At 31.3% G+C, this 20,447-nt stretch overlaps 1 protein-coding gene across 1 annotated transcript in view; it reads right to left on the bottom strand.

Moving 5' to 3' along the window:
* Window positions 1-20,447, bottom strand: part of LOC146995032 (techylectin-5A-like) — a 57,472-nt gene that overhangs the window by 1,358 nt on the left and 35,667 nt on the right. Inside the window, exons 4-5 of the mRNA XM_085825245.1 lie at window positions 17,731-17,784; window positions 7,104-7,209 (exon numbers count right to left, since the gene is read on the bottom strand). Coding sequence (XP_085681371.1) covers window positions 7,104-7,209; window positions 17,731-17,763 — 139 coding nt within the window. The 5' untranslated portion in view covers window positions 17,764-17,784. The remainder of the gene's footprint in view (window positions 1-7,103; window positions 7,210-17,730; window positions 17,785-20,447) is intronic.

Genomic DNA, 20,447 nt, shown 5'->3' on the forward strand with positions numbered 1-20,447 from the left:
GATTGTTGAAACCTCGTTTGAATTGAACATTTGCTGCTCAATATCTTAAGATTCTTTCGAAATTTAAAACCGTTGTTAAGCTCTCTAATATGCTTCCAACTGAATAAAATAAATTCTTTATTTCACTTCTGGCTAACTATACTAGATTTTATGTTTTTTTTTTTTTTTTTTTTTTCCAAAATTAATAGATTTATAATTTCAACTTAGGAATTTTGTTTTTAAAATTTCCTCTATTACATTCTAGCAGTCTTTACGCTGAAAAGTTTTTAGAATATTTAATAATTATTATTCGTGATATTTCTCTCAAGAGTTATATTATAATTTTTTTTTATGTTGAATCACTATTTGATAATGTTCTGGCGGAATGAGCATTTAAACCCGTGGCATATTTTCAGGGCTTGTTCGCTTAGCTTCACAGAGAGAAAGCAGTTACGCAGCTTGTTTTTTGTCAATCAATTATAAACAGATCTCTTGGTTAATACTTTTAGTTTCCCAGAGAATAAAAGTAATTATTGTTTGCAATTAAATGTTGTTTCTAAAGTCTTTTTGTCTCTTGAAAGTTTACAGTGCTTTTAAATATTTAGGATGCAAAAGAAATTTTATTCTTTAAATATAAAAAATAAAATAGGAATCGATTTCGCATAGATAATACTTAAAGAAAGGAAAGCAAATATTGTTTGATACAGTTTATTTCTAAGGAAGCAGTTAGTTATCATAAAGAGTCCGAAAAATCATCGAACAGTCATGTTTAGAGAGATGCTATAATTCTAATTGACTTATGATCCGATTTCAATTTATCTCTGCTGTATAAGTTTGACCATATAAACTGCAATATATATTGATATTAATACTATTAGAGTTACTCGCTAAAATAACAATTAGAAATTTCTAAGCTAACTTAAGTTGAATTTTTCATAATGAAATGACATATGACAAAAATTCAGTTATTTGCTATACTGAGATATGTCGCTGTCAAACAAATTAACAAAACATATTTGCAACTTTTTCTGAACTTGTTGCAGATCGAATAGTATGTATCCATTTCTGCATTTAATGTCACAATTAAAACTTTCATGGAACCCCCCACATTTCACACAACTTGGCGCCATGTGAGGTTTCCGAAGAATGGTGCTTCTTTGGGCAATTAAATTATTGGGGTATTTGATATTAAAAACAGTTATTTTATTTTAAACAGTTTATTTTTCAAAAGTACAGTAAGCTTATAAATATCCTCAACTCATTAGATTCTAAGTAACTAGGTTTAAAATAAAGGCCTAAGTACCTTGGTCCGATTTTTCGTTAACTGTACTACCTCGTGCACTTTATAACTCAAAATGTTTCCTTCAAGTGCAGGTTTATTAATGCTAGTCATAGTAGAGTCATAGTAGATGAAACTCCCGTAATAAACCTTTAATAGGCTTTCTCGCTGAAAATTGACTACAAAATGATCAACGGAATTTTCAACAAAATATTTACTAATAGTACAAAGACCATTCTCAATTTCTGGTAAAACTCTCAAAAACTCACCGCCGAGGCAATAGAAAAATTTTACATCACATAGATTTCCTGTGAGAGTTTCGCAAAATCCTCAAATTTTTCATTTTCTGTTGTTTTCAACATGACAATGTTTATTGCTTTTTCTTCTTCAAGCTAGTACTCGCCTGACAATTAAAATCACAATTATTACCGCTATTACAACTATTATTCATATGAACATTTCAGTCATAATTGTTACTTACATGAACAGTATTAGCCAAGACATCAAAACTATGTGAAACGAGTACATTCTTAGTTTTAGCAAATTTTGGCTTTACAGTTATTTTGGTTTCTTAAAATCACCATCGTTATCAGTTAAATCAGAATCTGAATTTCCAATTTTTATTTTTACCTGAACCACGTGCAGCCGTTTAAGGCTCTAAAAGCTATTGGCAACAGAATTATGAAAAATTGTCAATTTGGAAGTAGTCGCTAAGTAAAGTTCGCACGTAGCTTCAAGTTCTATGATCTGTCTAGTTAACATTTTTATCCCAAAAAATCCAAACACAACCGAGATAATAATCCAGGTGGGAATTTGTCAAATTCGGACAGTCACGCTGAACCTTCTAATAATTCTTTATTTCGTTAATAATTTAACAGTTCATATCATTGTCAAGACAGTATTTTCCATAGTAGAAACCTAGCTAGACTGAAACGCTACGTTTCTAGAGTGAAAATCTCTTTAGTGTAAAACATTTCTTTGGAATACGACTTCAGTTAGATGATTGATAACTCCCAAATTTTCAGGAGATTTTGTGTTGTGTTTTCGCGTAATGTTTTTTGTAAATTCGTTAACAGTGACTTTTAAGAAAGTTAATATGCACAGTCAACGAAGAAGTATTAACGATAACATTATCATGCAGGAGAAAAAAGAGATTGTTGAAAAATATGAGGGCGGCATGCTTCCCTGGGATTTGATTATTGAATTCTATGGTACCTAGAAATATGAAACGAAAAGATGCTATTAAATCGGTTAACGTTACGAAGATGGAGAATCGATTTACAAACAAAGATCAAAGACGTATTGCTCTTTATTTGGATAGCAGCAAAACCTTTGTATACAGTATCGTGTACCATGCTGCATTTATATACAGTATATAACCATTATGAATGTAGTGAGTGAAACACGAAACTACTGCATTTATATTCAGTATTAAAATGAAAACAAATGGATTTTTTATACGAACGAACTGATTATTGTCCTTTTATTTCTTATAGAAAATGTTGCTTTGGTATACATCGAACGATCTGAACTGGATTAATGACGTATATCGAGGTACCGTTGTACAGTACAGATGCTGCTAATAGTGGAATGGAAGCTTGACGAAGTAGGTTTATATATTAACAATATGCCAACGGACGACCTGTATAAAACGTGTTTCTTTAAGTTAATGTAAATCATATACCATAAAATATTATAGCTGAATGCTGTATCAGTGATAAAATGACATATAATTTTTCGGATGAAGAATGTTTTGAAATCATGAACAAAAAGTAGTATGTTAAAGAAAGAGATTTTACTTCTTATATTTGATGCATAATTAGGACAAGCAAGCATGCATTTCCCTGCCTACCCTATTTACTTGCTTGTACCCTCCCCTTAACTTTTTTTTAATACAACATTCTGAAAACTTTTTAAATATTGATTTAACTCCCATCCTGAAAACGTTCAGAGATTGAACTCCAAACATTTTTTGAATAAATTCCTCTAGATAGTGGTTATTTTCGCCTTAATAACTGATTTCTTCGTGGATTTTGGATCCATGGGACTTCTGTTTTATGATGTATTTATAATAAAGGGCTTTAAGGAAACAGAGACATACTATAAAGCTCTATATTAGAGTTCTCAACCTTTCTTAAACCCTGCACCCATTCACAGCTGCAAGAAGATCATTCCACTCCTTTCCAATATTCGAAAACTAAATATATATTTAGATGATGTTTTAACTGTTAGTTAAATACAAAGAGTGCAGAAAATGTAAAAAATAAATAAATTTATTCTACGCTTTAATCGTCGTACATTTATTCAAGTTGATAAATACTAACTTGAATAAAAGTAGTTTGCTTATATTCACAAACTAAAACTAAATTCTTAAGCCAGAAATACGAAGCTGACAGAATTCCTCTTGCCTCCTTTCTCCCTTGTCGAATCGTAGAATTTATTTTTTGTAGAAACTTTAATTTTAAATGTAAATTTTTTTGTAATTATTAATTATTAATTGTAACTGTATTTGTTATTTTATGTTTTCACATACTTTTAAATTCTTAATGAAGATATTTTGAGTTTTTATGTATTTTTGCCTTCCCATGAAATAAGTACTGAATTATTCCAATGAGAAATATATCTCCAATTAAATTCGAGGAAATAAGTTTAAATGAAACGCAGCAAAAATTGTGTATAGTTAAAAAGTCCTGCAAGGAAATCATGCGGTGTCACATCAGATTTTTTCTCATATTATCTTCTGAAAAGCAAGGGAGGAAAATTTTGCGAGTAATTTAATTTCCGATGAATGAAGTTACAGTAAAGACGTAATAAAAAGCAGTCATGGATAAACTATCACAATATTATTTCTTTAAAAGAAACCTTCATTCCAATCAGAATACACAGGAATATTAGCATTACAATATCCGATGGTTATTCAGTTGTTATCGTACGGACATCTAACGGTAAGTGAGCTGGTGCGCGACTTGTCTTGCTCATTTACCAATTTTAATCGTGGTTCGCTGTGGAAAAAGACATAGGACGAACAAAAGGCCTAGATTTCAAAAGATAGAACTCAACAGCAATAGATAAGGCTATAATGAGCTGCAACTTAAATAAGAGAAGTAAGGTGGAATCATATATTTCGAAAGTTTCTTAAATGTGAGATCACTTGCCATGTCCGTGTGTCTTAGTAAAGAATCTGCACAAAATACGTATGATATAATAAATTCTAGAGAAAATAAAAGGGATAAAATGCTAATACTCTAAGAAAGACAATTTGCTATTAAACTAGCTCTCAGATGGAAAGCTGTATACAATAAAGGAAGGGGGAAATTATGCAAATACTTTTAAAATTTTCAGCACGTAGAGCTTAAAAGCTATGGGGGAAAAATATGTGAAAAATAGGGTATAAATATAAGGGACGTTTTCGTTAGTGGTACTTGGCGAAATTTGGGATTTGTTGACGTCTGGACCATATATGCGCTAAACCCTGAAAATTGTTGCAACCCGCAGCGGAAATCAACTGAATGTGTCCACAAAAGTAAAGAGAAAACATTATTTTCTCTTACTTTTTCAAAGATTAAGTGCAAATAAAAAAAATCTTGTTTTTAGATTTATAAATTTTTAACTTCGAAAAAGGTGTGTTCAAGCATAAACGTATTTAAGCGATTATTCTTACTGCAAATTTCGTAGTTAGGTTATTTATATTTTAAAAAGTGGGACAAAAAGCTAATCAAATTTGCCTCTTTAAATATTTGAATAAGGTATATTTCTATAATGCTAATTAATGAGATTAATTCGTAGATTGTTTTTGGGAGACGCTCATTTTTTATGGTAATGAAATGTTTTGATAAAAAGTGAATTCTAAATCATTAAAATCATAAGACTTTCTTTATATTCCTGTCATAATAATGCTATTTAATTAAGTAAAAAATTTGCTTCGGGTGCCACCTGTTTGACACCATTGGTATATTCTATGGATGTTGGATAGAATGGTCATAAAATAGTTATCGCTTTTATTAATGTATCCCCACTGTTCTTCTGCGGGATAACCTGGGAGTATCTGCGGTGTGGTACTACATGTTTTGTAGAATATTTAACTTTAAAATCTCTAATCCCCTATTAAGTTGTTTGAACTTTAGCAACGTCTGTGGGCTTTGCGAAGTTCTTTTGGCCGTTTATAGCTCGAGAATCGTCTGAAATGATAGCAAAAGGAGTCTAATGCATACTAACCCGGTTATATTTAACACCCTCCGGAGTTTCCGAACGCTATATTAAATTACCTAAGACGAATACAGCAAACGTGAACATTGCCCTAAATACAGAAACAAATCCCTTACAAGAGTTCTATGCGTGAACCCTTGGTTATACGGCATACATCAGTGCGATAGTCCAGTTCATGCCAGACTCTATCCCACATGGCACAATCAACGATATTGATAGCACGTGTGATCATTTCAAGCTGCAAATCACGCTACAAAGGAGGTAAGAAAACGAATACTTTTACATAGCCGCGCGATAAAAAGTCACACGGTGTCAAATCCGGTGAGCGTAGGGCCATGGCCAAAGAAGTACACCATCTTCAGAAGCTCGCCAATCTAACGTCGAGTTAATTTTGCGTTAAGATACTAACGCACAACCCGCAGAATCTAAGATAGAGCTCCATCTTGTTGAACGACGAAGTCTTAAAGAAAGGAAAAGAAATCTGCAAGATAGGAGGAGCGATGACCGTATTGTATCGAAAGCAATGGGCGCAGCAAGGATAAAACGAATGTAGCGGCATCTGTCGTCGAAACTATTAATGAAACCTGGAAACTTAAGGCCAGAAAAAGCGAACACGTATGTTACGCTACCTAGTAATGAAATTAAAAATGAAACAAAAAATAAGCTTATGCTGATCACAGTCAAAGATTTAATCAAAGTTTTAACTTTGGTTCAGCCAAAAATTCTCCATAAAGCTTATTCTGTAAGTGAACTGAATATTCATCAAAGCTTTATACATTCACAAAAATTTATCTTCAGTACTTCTTAAAGTTAATATTATCATATCTTAATTTTTCCGTTCCATTACTAATTTCGTATACAGATAGCACTTTTAAAACAATTAGAACTTTATACAAAATCTACCGAGAAAAACTTCTGTTTGAATTGATTATAAGCTTTAATTACATCATTCATGATTTTTGTCGCTATGGTCAGAAGTTTCGTATCAATTTTTAACTTTTCCCCAATAAATTAGCCACTTCAAATTTTGTACACACTTTTTGTTAATTGCAATGCAATGTGGTGAAACGATTTTCAAAACTTCCTTTAGATTTAGTTTAATTTAACATTTAAACGATTTTTAGCGAATATCACGAACTAACTAAAAATCTCAGAAATTTACCGTGTGCAATTTTCATATCAAATTGTATCAAAGTTTTAACGCCTGAGTGTTTTAGCGAATTTTAGAAAATTGCTCAAATTTTTTCTATTGTTGACGTTCATGATTTTAAATTTTCAATATCTAACACAGATTGGTTATAAGATTTTGAACTTTGCACATTAAACAAGGTCTTAAACTAAAAGTTTTTTTAACAAGCTTTATGATAAGTTTCCGCATTAGCATCCAGAACAATTGTAAACCGAGTAATTTTATGTCAAGGAAAAAATACTATTAAGAATAAAATATAGTTTAATTGAGCATGAACAGAAGTTCATAAAACGAATCAATGTTTCTAGCAGACAATAAATAATACTTAAAGTTCTTACATCACTAAATATTGAAAACCAGTTCAGAAATGGGAAAATACCCAAATAAAAATGAGTTACTGTTTATGAGTATGATTATTCTGAAACGTTTTAGAGCAGCTTTAATATTTACCGAACCAAAAATCTTCGTCTAATTTTCCAAATCCTTTTTTATAGTTCTCCCAGTTCCTATAGAAGTAGTCTTCTTGCTTTGAAAAATTTCCCCTTCTTTGAATTACCTAAAAACACAATGTAAAATAATCATTGTTAATAGTAACATTATGAATAATGATGCTATTAAGAAATAATTATAGTTAAACTTTACGTTAATAATATGTTATTAATTATTTGTCATCTTAAATTCAACCCTATATTTGAATGTGACTCATAAAATGTTTTGTCGCACAAAACTGAAAGGAAAAAATTAGACTTTTTACAAAACAAAATTCTGAGATGCATTACCAACGCGCGTTCATTAGGAACTCGATCATTCACGCTGGCTTAAAAATCAATCCTATCTCGGAGCAGATCCTAATGGTAGCGCATAATTCCTTTGAGAAGATGGAAAATTCCTCGATTAGTACCTTACGTGAAATTACTATGACCCTACGTTGGAAAATGTTGTGAAGAGGCCTCGGTCTATACATCACAACGTTAAGTGGTGATTGTATATACTGTATATAGTATAAATATTTTATTTACTTATTCACCCTTTTTAACCAAGATATTAGTCAAGATTTTGTGACGTGTTTAGTGCTGTGTTTAGTGTTTATTATTTTCTTTCGTGTCTTTACTAAAAAATGGACTTAGCAGGACACTCTACTTGTGTAAATACTATCTTATGCTACGTGTAATGAATTCACCACGCCTACCGCAGTGGTTCAAATCCTTTTCGCTCGCCGCTTCACGTGATCTCAATTCTCTCAGCGACTCCTTCTAGAATGCATTGAATAACCTTTCTACTTTGAACGCATTTAGACGGACTTTTGAGCTTTTACAATGTTTGGACTCTGTGCAGTTTTTCCGTATGTGACTCGATATCTGACTTTGCCACCGACTGTTAACACCTTAGGCAGATTGCACTTTAATGGACTTTTGTTGCGCCTTCGGGCGAGGTGTTCTTACACCTTTAAATTAATTCACTACCGCGAATGGCCTTACACGGCCTATACTGACTGAACTGGTTAAAATTCTTAGAAATTCACACCAGGAGTGAATAAGAGCTAACTGGTAACTGATCTCTCAGTATTCTGAACTCCCAATATTCTGAGCTGAATTCTGGACTAAACTCCGAACTAAACTGAAAATTGATGTATTGTTCCATCTTACATAGTTTAATCGCGTCCCCCAAGAAATTTTCATTACCGTAGATTTCATGAAATTGCTGGAAGGCACACACACTTTGTTACATAGAGCCGGATACAGTTAGGGTGACATAGATCGGACCAAGTTTCATGACTTTTGGTGCTTTCTTCCCGAATTTTGCGATAAACATTATCGCTCAAACTATTGTCAGCTTGATGCTTTGGCGAGAAACCCTCAATTTTTAATTCAATTTTCCTCAATTTTATCTTAGTTCAGCTCAGTGTTAAATGGACTATGGAGTTAAATGTAGCTAACTTAAATGGACTACTAAAATCTCATTTTTCAGCAATTTCGAAAGGATGGTGCAATATTTTTGCACAATTGCGTCATTTTTTTACACTTTTATTTTGAATATCCAGAAATTGACAAAAAACTGACAGATTTCGACGCTAGTAAAACTAAAAGCCAATTTTACCATAAACTATTAGACCAAATTTTATGTTATCAGGATACCTTATATTAGACTTCATAAAAAAGGTCCGTAATTATTCTAGGATATGTAATAGCCAAGAAAAAATAAATAACCTTATCTTTCTCAAGAAAATAATCATATTTTTCTGTAGTTAGTAGCAATTTTTCATCTGCAATTTATTCAAGCAATAAAGCACATAATTATAGAACTTTATTACTGATTTCTAAACACCGGAAGCTGATGATTCTTGGTGTATAAATTTTAAACAGCAAATAGTCTACATATGAACATAACTTACTAAAAAACTACTAAGATTTGTAAAAATAGTATACATGTTGTAGAGCGTAATATTGGCGTCATGAAAAATAAGGCGAATAAATCCTTCCACATTAAACTGTCTGCTTATATTAATTATTAGATTTTTCTAAAATCACAAACAAATAAACAAAAGGCTGTTAATGCATTAACTCATCTATTGTTAATAGCACCCCATCGATTTCAAGAATATTATAATATTTTGAGTTATCATGTGTGATCTATTAAAAAATTTGTCAAAAATACTAGCTAAACATTTATAAAATATTTACCGTTCAGCCGCCACCGTCAATATCCATGTTGCAGTATGCTTTTACTGATTTTTGGTGTCTTATTATTAGCGTATACCACGCTAATGGTATGGAAGGGAGAATCCCCTGTCAGGTTCCACCTCGATAGGTTAGAGGGGAAGCAAAGTTCCTGGATAGGAAGTGACTAATGGGCCTTCCATCAAGCTGCGGGTGGTTTGAGCAGGTATTGATGATTCATTCAAATATCACATTCACTAGATAGTGGATAACTCTATCCTCGGCGATGATTCAATTCAGCGGAACTCCAAAAGTTACAGTTCGTCGTTTAATTACTCACTGCTTTTACTTTATAACAAATTTTTCATTTCTAATTTTAACAGAAGGAGAATAAGACAGTACGTGAAATTGATTCCAAACGAAACAGCATTATTTTCAAAGCTGACAAGCACAAATAGCTTGTTGGTGTTGGTATGGATAGAAAATGAATATACTGATGAATCATTAAATTGATAAATGAACTATTACTAACTGATTGTTGAAGGCTCATTTGGATTGAACATTTATTGCTCAATAACTTAACATCTTTCAGCTTCTTTAGAAGTTTAAAACCGTTATTAAGCTATCGCATATGCTCCCAACTCGTTTATATAAATTCCATATATAACTTTTTTTTTTCTCCAAAATTAACAGAATTATAATTCTATTTCTTTCTATAATTACAGCTTAGAAAATTTGGTTTTCAGATTTCCTCTATTACTCTGTAGCAATATTTACATTGTCAAGTTTTTTAAATAGTCAAAAAGTATATATTTGGTTATTTCTCTCAAGTGTTCAATTACAATCACTATTTAATAATGTTCAGGTGGTGTGCATTAAAACCTTTGACATATTTTTCGGGTTAGTTAGCTTAGCTTCACAAAGTAAAAGCAGTGATGGACTTCTTTTTTGTAAATCAGTTATATGACAGATATCTTGGTTAATACTTTTAGTTTCACAGGGAATAAAAGTAATTATTGCTTGAGAGTAAATACTGTTTTTAAAATCTCCTTGTCTTTTATAGTGCTTTTAAATATTTAGGAGACAAAGAAATTTTATTCTTTAAATATAAAAAATAAAATAGAAATCTATTGCACGTAGATAAAGAAAAAATATATTATTTGATTTACTAGTTTATTCCTTAGATCTACTAAATCAAATCTTAAGATGTCTGAGACATCTTAAGTTGAATTTTGCTTAATGAAATGGCGTATGACTGTAAGATTTGTCTGTTCTATTCCACATAAACTAAACCAGATCCTACAGTGAAACTGGCGAATTCTCTCACAAGCGTAAATGAAGTACCAGCATAGAAGAAGTGTGAAAATAACCCTTTATTTAATTCCAACAAATAAAAGAAAAACACGATCTTCGTATTTTACAATAACACCCTCAACTTGCGGTGAAACTCACAAGTAGAATAGAAGCCAATTCAGATCTAAAATAGAACAGTGCTGGAGTAGCACGTTACATTACGTCCACTTGGGTTGACTCAACAAAGCCTAACAGGTGCGACGAAAATCCGAAGTGGCCAAGAGGCGTACTAGCGTAACAGCGAGATACCAACGAAAGGCGAGCTGGCTAGCGAAAACACGCTCTGAATAAACTCACAGATTCACCCGTTTAAATACTCATTTCACTTAACTTTAAATTTACATCCTGGTGAGGAAGTGAGGAGGGAAGTTGATGAGTTCAGGAAAGGTATCAAACTTAAAACAATTTTTTATGCAAAATAAGGGAAACCTTACATGACAAATAAAATTTAGTTATCTGCTATTTCTGAAGTGCGTCAATGTCAAACAAATTAGAAAAAAAAATTGCAGCGTTTTCTGAATCTAATGCAGATAGAATAGCACTGGTATTATTCTAGCTTATAAGTAGAAAAAATTTAGGGTGCAAAACGATAAGAGAGTCCGACGGACGTTATTATTTCATCGATAAAAAAGAACATTAGAATAAGCGTGAAAATAAAACTATGATTAAAATCTTTAAGACTTTATATTTAAATTAACAAAAAACGAAAGGACAATAAAATCCAAATATGTGTAAATGTTTACTGTTAATTTATAAATTTATTACAAATGAATGAATAAAACCACTTTGTAAATAAATTTTCCGAAATATCATTAGGAATGCATTAATGAAATAGATCTATTCTACAGCTTAACGAAATAAATCTGTTCTATACCTGTAGTTTGCATAGCCGGGTGATTGCTTGGCAGATATATTGCGCTTTTGACGTTCATAAACTTTTTATTTATTTATTTATTTTAATAATAATAGGCTGGAATTAGAGAGCTGAGATAGTCTAGGTTGTAAATCCTTGAACGTCACTGATTGTAAATATATTGTTTATTGTTTACTATTACATGCTTCGCCTTTAGATACCATAAGGAAAGGGAGGGATGCCCGTGGAGGACTTTTTGAAGGAAAATTGGCTCGTATCCACTTTACACATGGGGAAAATTACAAAAATTCCGAAGCAGCCAGCCTGTTTGCCGGAAATCGAAACCTGGACCATGAGCATTGTAAATATATTCAAAACCAAATTTTGAGAAGATTATTTCGCATAAACTGAAAATGAGAATTTAATTTCTCTCCGTAATAACACCTTTCTGAGCCAGAATTCCTTCGCTTTCCAAAACCACTATGACTAAAGATTATCTTATATATAATCGCCGCAATACAGTATGTTCCGACATTTACACGCAAAATTTTGGAGACTCATGACGATACTCGAATAGTCCTAAGAAGCCGCTCGGATGTCCGAACCCGCTCTCACCTGTCACCTGTCTGCGCTCATTATGTGAATGACATTTTTGCAATTTTTGACGATAATAAAATTTTTAATTTAAGATTTCAATTCTGCTCCTTTCAAGAGTAGAGTCATTCTCTTCATTTCATATTTATTTCTTTCCCCTTGCGGAATAATATTGTGCTTTTTCTTTGTAAAACACATTTCACATTTATGAAAATTTGAAGCTTTTGAAGTAACGTGCAAATAATTTCATGTTCAATTGCGTCTACGTTAAACTGTCAATGTGTAGAGTGATTTGGTTTTTAGAATTATATAGAAAAAATCCATTTAGAGCCTTATATATAATATTAAACAGTATTACAAGACAACCAAGTCAAAACGAGCGATTTATGTATTCCACAATAGCAATTTTTACGAAAGCTGTTGATGATATTGCTCATGGTAACTGAAAATAACGTAACGATCCCAAATGAATACGTTCATGAAAATAACGTAACGATTCAAAGTGTTTGGAAACACTCTCCTTCTAACATAAAAAATGATGGATATAATTTTGTTAAGCCGTAAACATTTGTTAACGGCCGGTAAGTAACAAATGTTAACGGCCGGTAAGCCGTTAACATTTTTTATATAAAAATTTAATCGAAAGGCATCAGTGTCCATCAAGGTTTTTGGTTACGTCCACCTAACGAAGGACGAGTCAACCCATCCCGTCAAATCTATGTCATCAGTATTTGGAATGCAGCAGATTTGGATAAATGTTTCAAATATAGTGTAAATCTAAATAGATAAATAAATGGTCAAAGATGTTGTTCATTGGAAACTTACAGTTTTACTTCGCTAGCGATCAGCATATACGTCAGCGATAAAGATTTACAGTCCATTACAGTGCAGTAAATTTAAAAAGCTGGTGCCCTTGAAAGCTGCCAGTTTCCAAAATCTTATTAAAATCGTTGGTCATTGTGGAGACTAAGGGTGGTTACTTTATGTTAATCAGTGGGTTACCAGTGAGAGGTGAGCTGTAGATTTGATAGAGTTTAAATTAAAGGAAGCGCAAATTTACAGGATAAGGCTGTATGTCTTTGACCTATAGGTTGATCCCATTGTCGAGTGAAATTAATGCTGACGGTTACCACCCTAACCAGTAACCAACGGATCCCCCAATATGGAGCATTAAATTTAGATGAACTTAAAAATTAAAATGAAAATAAAGCCTACCAGAGCTAATTAAGTTTGCTGGTTATCTGTAACCTACTTGTTGACAATCACTTTAGGTCAACGTGTAGGCCCCTAGTATTGAGAAGTGGAGTAAATGTGAAGAAAGTTTGAAATCAAAATAAACTAAAGTATACCAGAAAGACGCAAATTATTAGTGACATACTACATCGTTCTCCGATCAGTTATGAACATTGGTGGTCATCCCATATCATCAATGGAGTAGGGCGGTGCAGAAAATTTTAATTAAATATTTAAAATTAACGACAAAATGAAAAATATGGTAGATTCAAAACATTCGTCAAAGCAATGGATAATACTGTACGCCGAACTTTTTTCTTCTAACTGTTGAAAATTTATGCCAGTCTAATACAAGAACAGGCCAATCACAATGGAGCAAATAAGAATGCACATTCACTCTAAAATTTTACCAAGTCAGCTGCGCATTCAGTTTTTCTCATTATTCATTCCCTAATTATTAGTTTGAGGCCTCAGGAGTAGCAGAAACTTTAATAATAAGACGGTCAGAAGTCAAAAAAGTAGAAATGAAGATATCTTATTGGATATTATATTGTTAATATTACTTCATTTAATTATTAGTAGATCTTTTAAGGAAATAATATCGTGATATTTATCTGTGGTTTATTCATGATTACTTTTTATTTGTTATGTTCTTACTGTTACGTAGACCGTCGGAAATAAATTTATTCGCATAATTCCCCCACCTCGATTTTTGGACGATAAAACTCTTTTAAAAAAAGGGAAAAGTAAACAAGGAAATAAGGTATGTGCTTCTTAGTGTAACAAAACGCAATGCTTCAAATATTTTGAAAATACTCCACTACTGAAATTTCTAAAGTCAAATGATTCAGCAGTTTTAAAATTTTATTTTGTATATTGATCAAAGGGAAGAATAGAAGGTATCCGACTACGTTCGATACCCTAATTTTGAAAAATGTGTACAAATAAACAAATAACTACTAGCTTACCAGCTTAAGTTATCGGCGAGAAAAATCAAGATATAGAATAATATAAAATAATGCATTTAAAAATAGTTTTTAAAACAATAACTGGAAACTAAGAAATGTTTGTTGTGGTATTATAGTTTCGTAAATTTATGCCACGTGGGAATTCTTTTCCTTGTTTAATTATGGAATGTTTTACTTATTTTTAAATGCATCTACATCGATTTTACTGGATCACTTGTCCATGAAATTTCCAAAAATAGGAGTATTTCTGTTAATTAAGAAAACATTTTATTTTGCCACGACACGCATTAATGAAAGCTTTATGCATTGAAATATCCACGTGTTCCAAAATATATCATGCAGACCACGTGGTTTTGAATAAATTATTGCGGGCAGTAGCAGCCTAATTTGTGTAGTTATTTATTCTCATGAGTAATTAATATGTTATATTATCACTGGAATATAAATTGTGAAAATATTTCTTATTGTAAGTGGTATTTATATTTTTGAATTATATGTTTTCATTTTCCGCTTCCTTCGAAAATAAGTTATAGTTAAACGAGGTGTTTTATGAAATGGAGAGATTTCGTAATTTTTTTTCGCTCTTTCGATTTGTAATATTTTCACTGTGTAACAGGAAAACGTCCAAAATGATCTTAATTGCTTTTCTTATTCAAAGTTCTCAAGTTTTGTTTAAGAAGTTATATGATTCGAGAAGTTCAGGCTTACAGTCTTGGCGAGAGGATTTCCAGTTTCAAAGATTTCCTGTTTAAAATGAAATAATAATAATAAATAAGCGGTTTTCAAATACTGTCCCGTTGGTTGAAATTGTTGAATTGCCACTGTGAAAAATTCTCTATCAGGAATAAAAAAATATATATTTTTTTTAAATTTCTAATATACGGAAATTTAGTCTAAAGTGTGTTGGAGTTTCTACCAGTAATTTCACATATTATTTCAAAGGTATTTATCGCTACGTTGAAACATGTGCAATTATATAATAAAGAAACCCGTAATTATCCATAATGCGGTTCAGCATATAGTTTCTCGGATTGCTTTCATAGCATATAGTTTCTCGGAAGGCTTGCAAAAGCAGCATATAGTTTCTCGGAAACTATATGCTGCTATCCACGTTCTGTTGCATATAATTTCTAGGAAGGCTTGCAAAAACCTACCCCATCATATAAAAGAAAACTTTTAAATTTTGCTTGTAATACTTTCCTGCTCAAAGCACGTGTAAAACAGGGCAAATGGGAAAGTTATTATTTTGCCTTGAATTATATATGCAGGAAGAAATACGTGGTGTGAAATATGCTAATAAATTGAACGTAGTCTAAAGTTAATTATTCTTACTAGTGTCAGGTTTCATTGCATATTTCTCTCTTTTTGATGCCCTGACTAAATAATAGCTAGTTATTAAATGCTTATAAATATGCTTAATATTTTTTTAAAAATTACATCTGCAAATGTAGTTCCTTAAAATTTAGAAATGCTTCTTTTCCCATTTTTCGAAAGACAGCATATTAATCGAGAAAGAGTAATCCCGTAATATAGCAATTTCTTATCGTGGCGTCATATTACTGATGTTAATATTCAGTATCTCAAGCAAAGAGAATGGCCAAACCACGCTGCTGTCTTCCGGAGATTCAAATTGAGGCTTCACTGTGAGTGGGATTTTTATCATCGGTTTTTAATTCACTTCCTATCGAGTTCAAATTTTATACACATATTCTGTTGATCGACGACAATGCAATACAATTAAGACATGTTTTTTAAAAATTCAATTTATATTTTTTTATTTAATGTTTATTGATTTTTCAAACATATCTTCGTTTAACGATCAAACTAAACATTTCAGTATTTTACTGTTTACTCCGACGAATACACGACGTTGCCGCGTTGGTGTGGTTAGTGACGATAAAGAGATACTCGTTTTTGTACATTTTTTTTTTATTGATAATGTGTAACTGAGATTAAAAAACAGAAAATAGCATGTAATTTAAAAAGATTTTTTATGCAATAAGCTTATTTACAATGCATATTGTAATTAATATTCTGAAAACAGAAAAATAATTAATCATACAGTCTAATGAGAATAATAGGTTAAATAATTCTATTTACAGAATTCATCTACAGTTTTAGATCGCGACTAATAAAAGCTGAGGGCGTCCATGATAAATTAAAATATAAATATCAAGTTTAAAAATATAACGGCTGCATCTGACAATGCAATTAAATTAATAAATTTCGTTAATTAGGCTAACCAAGCTTTTATTATTCGCAATGTAAAATTTTAGACGCATTATAGACATACTATTCCGATTAAATTCTATGTTAATTTGTTTTCTTTTAGTGCATTAATTATCATACCATTTTTGAAAACAAAGCTTATTGCAGAAAAACATTTTTAATAATATTTTATTTTTCTTTCATAAAAAATAAGTATGAAGTTTCCTCCTTTTATTCTCTGAAGTTCTAAATTTTAACGCAAAAAACGTGGATATAAATATTAAGCATACATATTTGAATAAACTCCCTTTGTTTCCTTAGAGGATTATCGCTGATATGTGCTTAAAATTAGTTTCTTGTTTAAAATACGTTTTTTTATAATAAAGTTTTTTGCTATACCTGGAGATTTTTAAGAAAACAAATCTCAGCATTGAGAGGAAATGTTACATAAATGTGAAAACGTAAAATTCCACCTTGTTTTCATACATCTTAAATTATTCTTGATCATTGTACAAGGTACATTCAAAATATTTCAGAATTTTAGAAGTAAATTTTACAGAATTTTTTGATATTATAACGCATAAGAGCGCAATTTTCACAAAGTTATATTTTGTTGCCAAAGGCAGATAGTCTGTAAGTTTTGTAAAGACCAGTTTTCTTATTATTATGTAGTATATGACGTATAAATAAATTCAGTCTCAGTAATGTTATCAAATTAGTATTTAATGGTGCGAAGCTTTTTATTGATGAATTCGTTACTAATTTATAAAACGTTAGGGTTTTTTGTTTTTTTTTTTTTTTTTTTCATTTTTAGGAAACTTTCTAGAGAATGATTTTGTTAAAATTACCTATCCCATTTTGAGGAAATCTGTAATTCATGAGCAATAAATTAAATTTTTAATCTCTACAAAATCAAGTATTTGTATATTTTATCGTAACAGTTTATGGCAATAAAGCACTGAGCAGCTATAATAGCAGTGAGAAAATTCTAGATATTTTTTTTAATTAAGAGCGAAGGAAAAATTGAACTTTACACTAATGGTACAATTATTTTATTCGAAATATTTGGTTACATTCTTATTAATCTTTGCGTAATATCGTTAGGAAGTTTCGCAGAAAAAAAATAGTTTTAATGAAGAAGCTTTCTAGCCTGTTATTTATTCGGAATAGTATTCCATCGATGAAATATTGTATAGTAATACAATATTTACGGTTTTATATCTACGGTTAAGATATTGCATCATACAATTCGAAGAAACAGAGACCTATGAAAAGTCGAAAGGAAATAAATAGCTAGTAAAAATAATAAAGCACTTTATAATTTAAAGAGCAAAATTTGAAGAGCGCTAAATAAAAATGTTAATAAGTTACAGGATAACGGATATGTGATTTAGATACACATTTTTAAAAAAGTCATCTTTTTAAATTTCATAATCTATAATTAAAAAAATTTCTGTAATGTAAGCTTGTATTTAAAATAGATATAATAAATTATACACTAAAAGAAGAAAAATTATTTATATTAATTTAATAGGAATAATATATTAAATATTTCTATTTATACAATTCATCTACAGTTTTATAATCGGGGATCACAAAAGCATTATACGTCTAAAGAAAATTAATAGGTTTCATTATTTAAAGATATTTTATTGTTTGCGGTATAAAACTGTAGATAAACAAAGCAATTCAAAAACATAAACAAGAGTCAAAAGAAAACAATTTATTTCTAAATTTGCTTAAATTTTATTTGAAAATCAAATCAGTATTTCTTAATTCAAACAGTATTAAATGTTACAGCAAAATTTTGGCCTATGAATATCATGCAGAGGTCTATTTTTAGCATATTAAATGCGTTTCCATTAAATTTCTCATTATTAAAACACTGGACACAGATTTGCGTGTTTACCTACGAGTGGCTAAAATCTGTATATTCGTCGCAAAGCAATGAAAGTTACCATGCTTCAGTATGAAAATAATATTGCCAGAGCGAGACGCTAGTGATATCGCCCAAAAAGCCATAAAGCCCAAAAAGTAAGAGCCTGTGACTGAAATACTGGAACTTATTTTTTCTTAATAGTTTTGCTTTATGCATTCTTTTTAATTGGCTCCAAACAGCAAACCAATCTTTGATTCCCCTCCCCGCCCCAAAAAAAATTTCTAACATTCGATCTTCGGCAAATTTTGTTTTTCAAGGGGTGAAGAATCAATGAAACTTTCGGCTTAACAACTCTGTTTAAATATATTTAATATATTTATCATATTTAAATATATTTATCATTTGCATTTCTATGCTTATCTCTGCTTTTATGAAATTTATGGATTATGAAAAATATTAAAAATGTATCAAAAGATGCCAATCAACTCAGATTACCACCATTGCTGATAAAACGCTTACAACTTAATTAGGAATGGAAACGTGAATTATGATTTATTGGCATATTCAGAAAGGATGTTTATTACATTAGACTCGTTGTGGTATTTCTAATTTTATGAAGATGTTACTAAGGTTTAAAATTTATAACTATTAGGAAAAAATATTAAAAATGTAGCAAAAGATGCCAATCAACTCGGATTACCAACATTGCTGGTAAAACGCTGACAACTTAAACAGAAATGGAAACCTGAAATGTGATTTATTGGCATATTCAGAAAGGAGTTTATAACATGGGACTCGTTGTGGTATTTCTAATTTTATAAAGATGTTACTAAGGTTTAAAATTTATAACTATTAAGAAAAAATATTAAAAATGTAGCAAAAGATGCCAATCAACTCGAGTTACCAACATTTCTGGTAAAACGCTTACAACTTCAAAAGCAATGGAAACGTGAAATATGATTTATTGGCATATTCACAAAGGATGTTTATAACATGGGACTCGTTGTGGTATTTCTAATTTTATAAAGATGTTACTAAGGTTTAAAATTTATAACTATTAAGTGTGTGTGCGTAATTATGGCAAAGGCTCGAGGGCTATCTGCCTAAGAGGAGGGATGCCTTCGTGGAGGACTTTCTAAGGGAAACTGGCTCGTATACACGTTACACATGGGGAAAACCACGAAAACGCCCATGCAGCCATGCCCGTTCGCGGGATTCGAACCTCGGACCGAACTACCAGTGTTCAGCGACTTTACCGCTCGGCCACTGGTGGGCTATAACTATTAAGAAAATTATTAAAAATGTAGCAAAAGATGCCAATCAACTCAGATTACCACCATTGCTGATAAAACGCTTACAACTTAAACAACAATGAAAACGTGAAATATGATTTAATGGCATATTCAGAAAGGATGTTTATAACAGTGGGCTCGTTGTGGTATTTCTAATTTTATAAAGATGTTACTAAGGTTTAAAATTTATAACTATTAGGAATAAATATTAAAAATGTAGCAAAAGATGCCAATCAACTCGAATTACCAACATTGCTGGTAAAACGCTTACAACTTAAACAGCAATGGAAAAGTGTGTATGTGTGTGTATGTGATTATGGCAAAGCCTCGAGGGCTATCTGCCTAACGGAAGGGATGCCTTCGTGGAGGACTTTCTAAGGGAAACTGGCTCGTATACATGTTACAGATGGGGAAAACCACGAAAACGGCCTTGCAGGCATCCCGTTCGCGGGATTCGAACCTCGGATCGAACTACCAGTGTTCAGCGACTTTACCGCTCGGCCGCTGGTGGGCCGCAATGGAAACGTGAAATATAATTTATTGGCATATTCAGAAATGTTGTTTATAAGATGGGACTCGTTGTGATATTTCTAATTTTATAAAGATATTATTAAGGTTTAAAATTTATAACTATAAGAAAAAATATTAAAAACGTAGCGAAATATGCCAATCAACTCGGATTACTACCATTGCTGGTAAAACGCTTACAACTTAAATAGCAATGGAAACGTGAAATATGATTTATTGGCATATTCAG

The sequence above is a fragment of the Stegodyphus dumicola genome, chromosome 10 (assembly GCF_044657685.1).
Source record: "Stegodyphus dumicola isolate Sdum_Otavi_A_Nest chromosome 10, ASM4465768v1".
NCBI lineage: Eukaryota > Metazoa > Arthropoda > Arachnida > Araneae > Eresidae > Stegodyphus > Stegodyphus dumicola.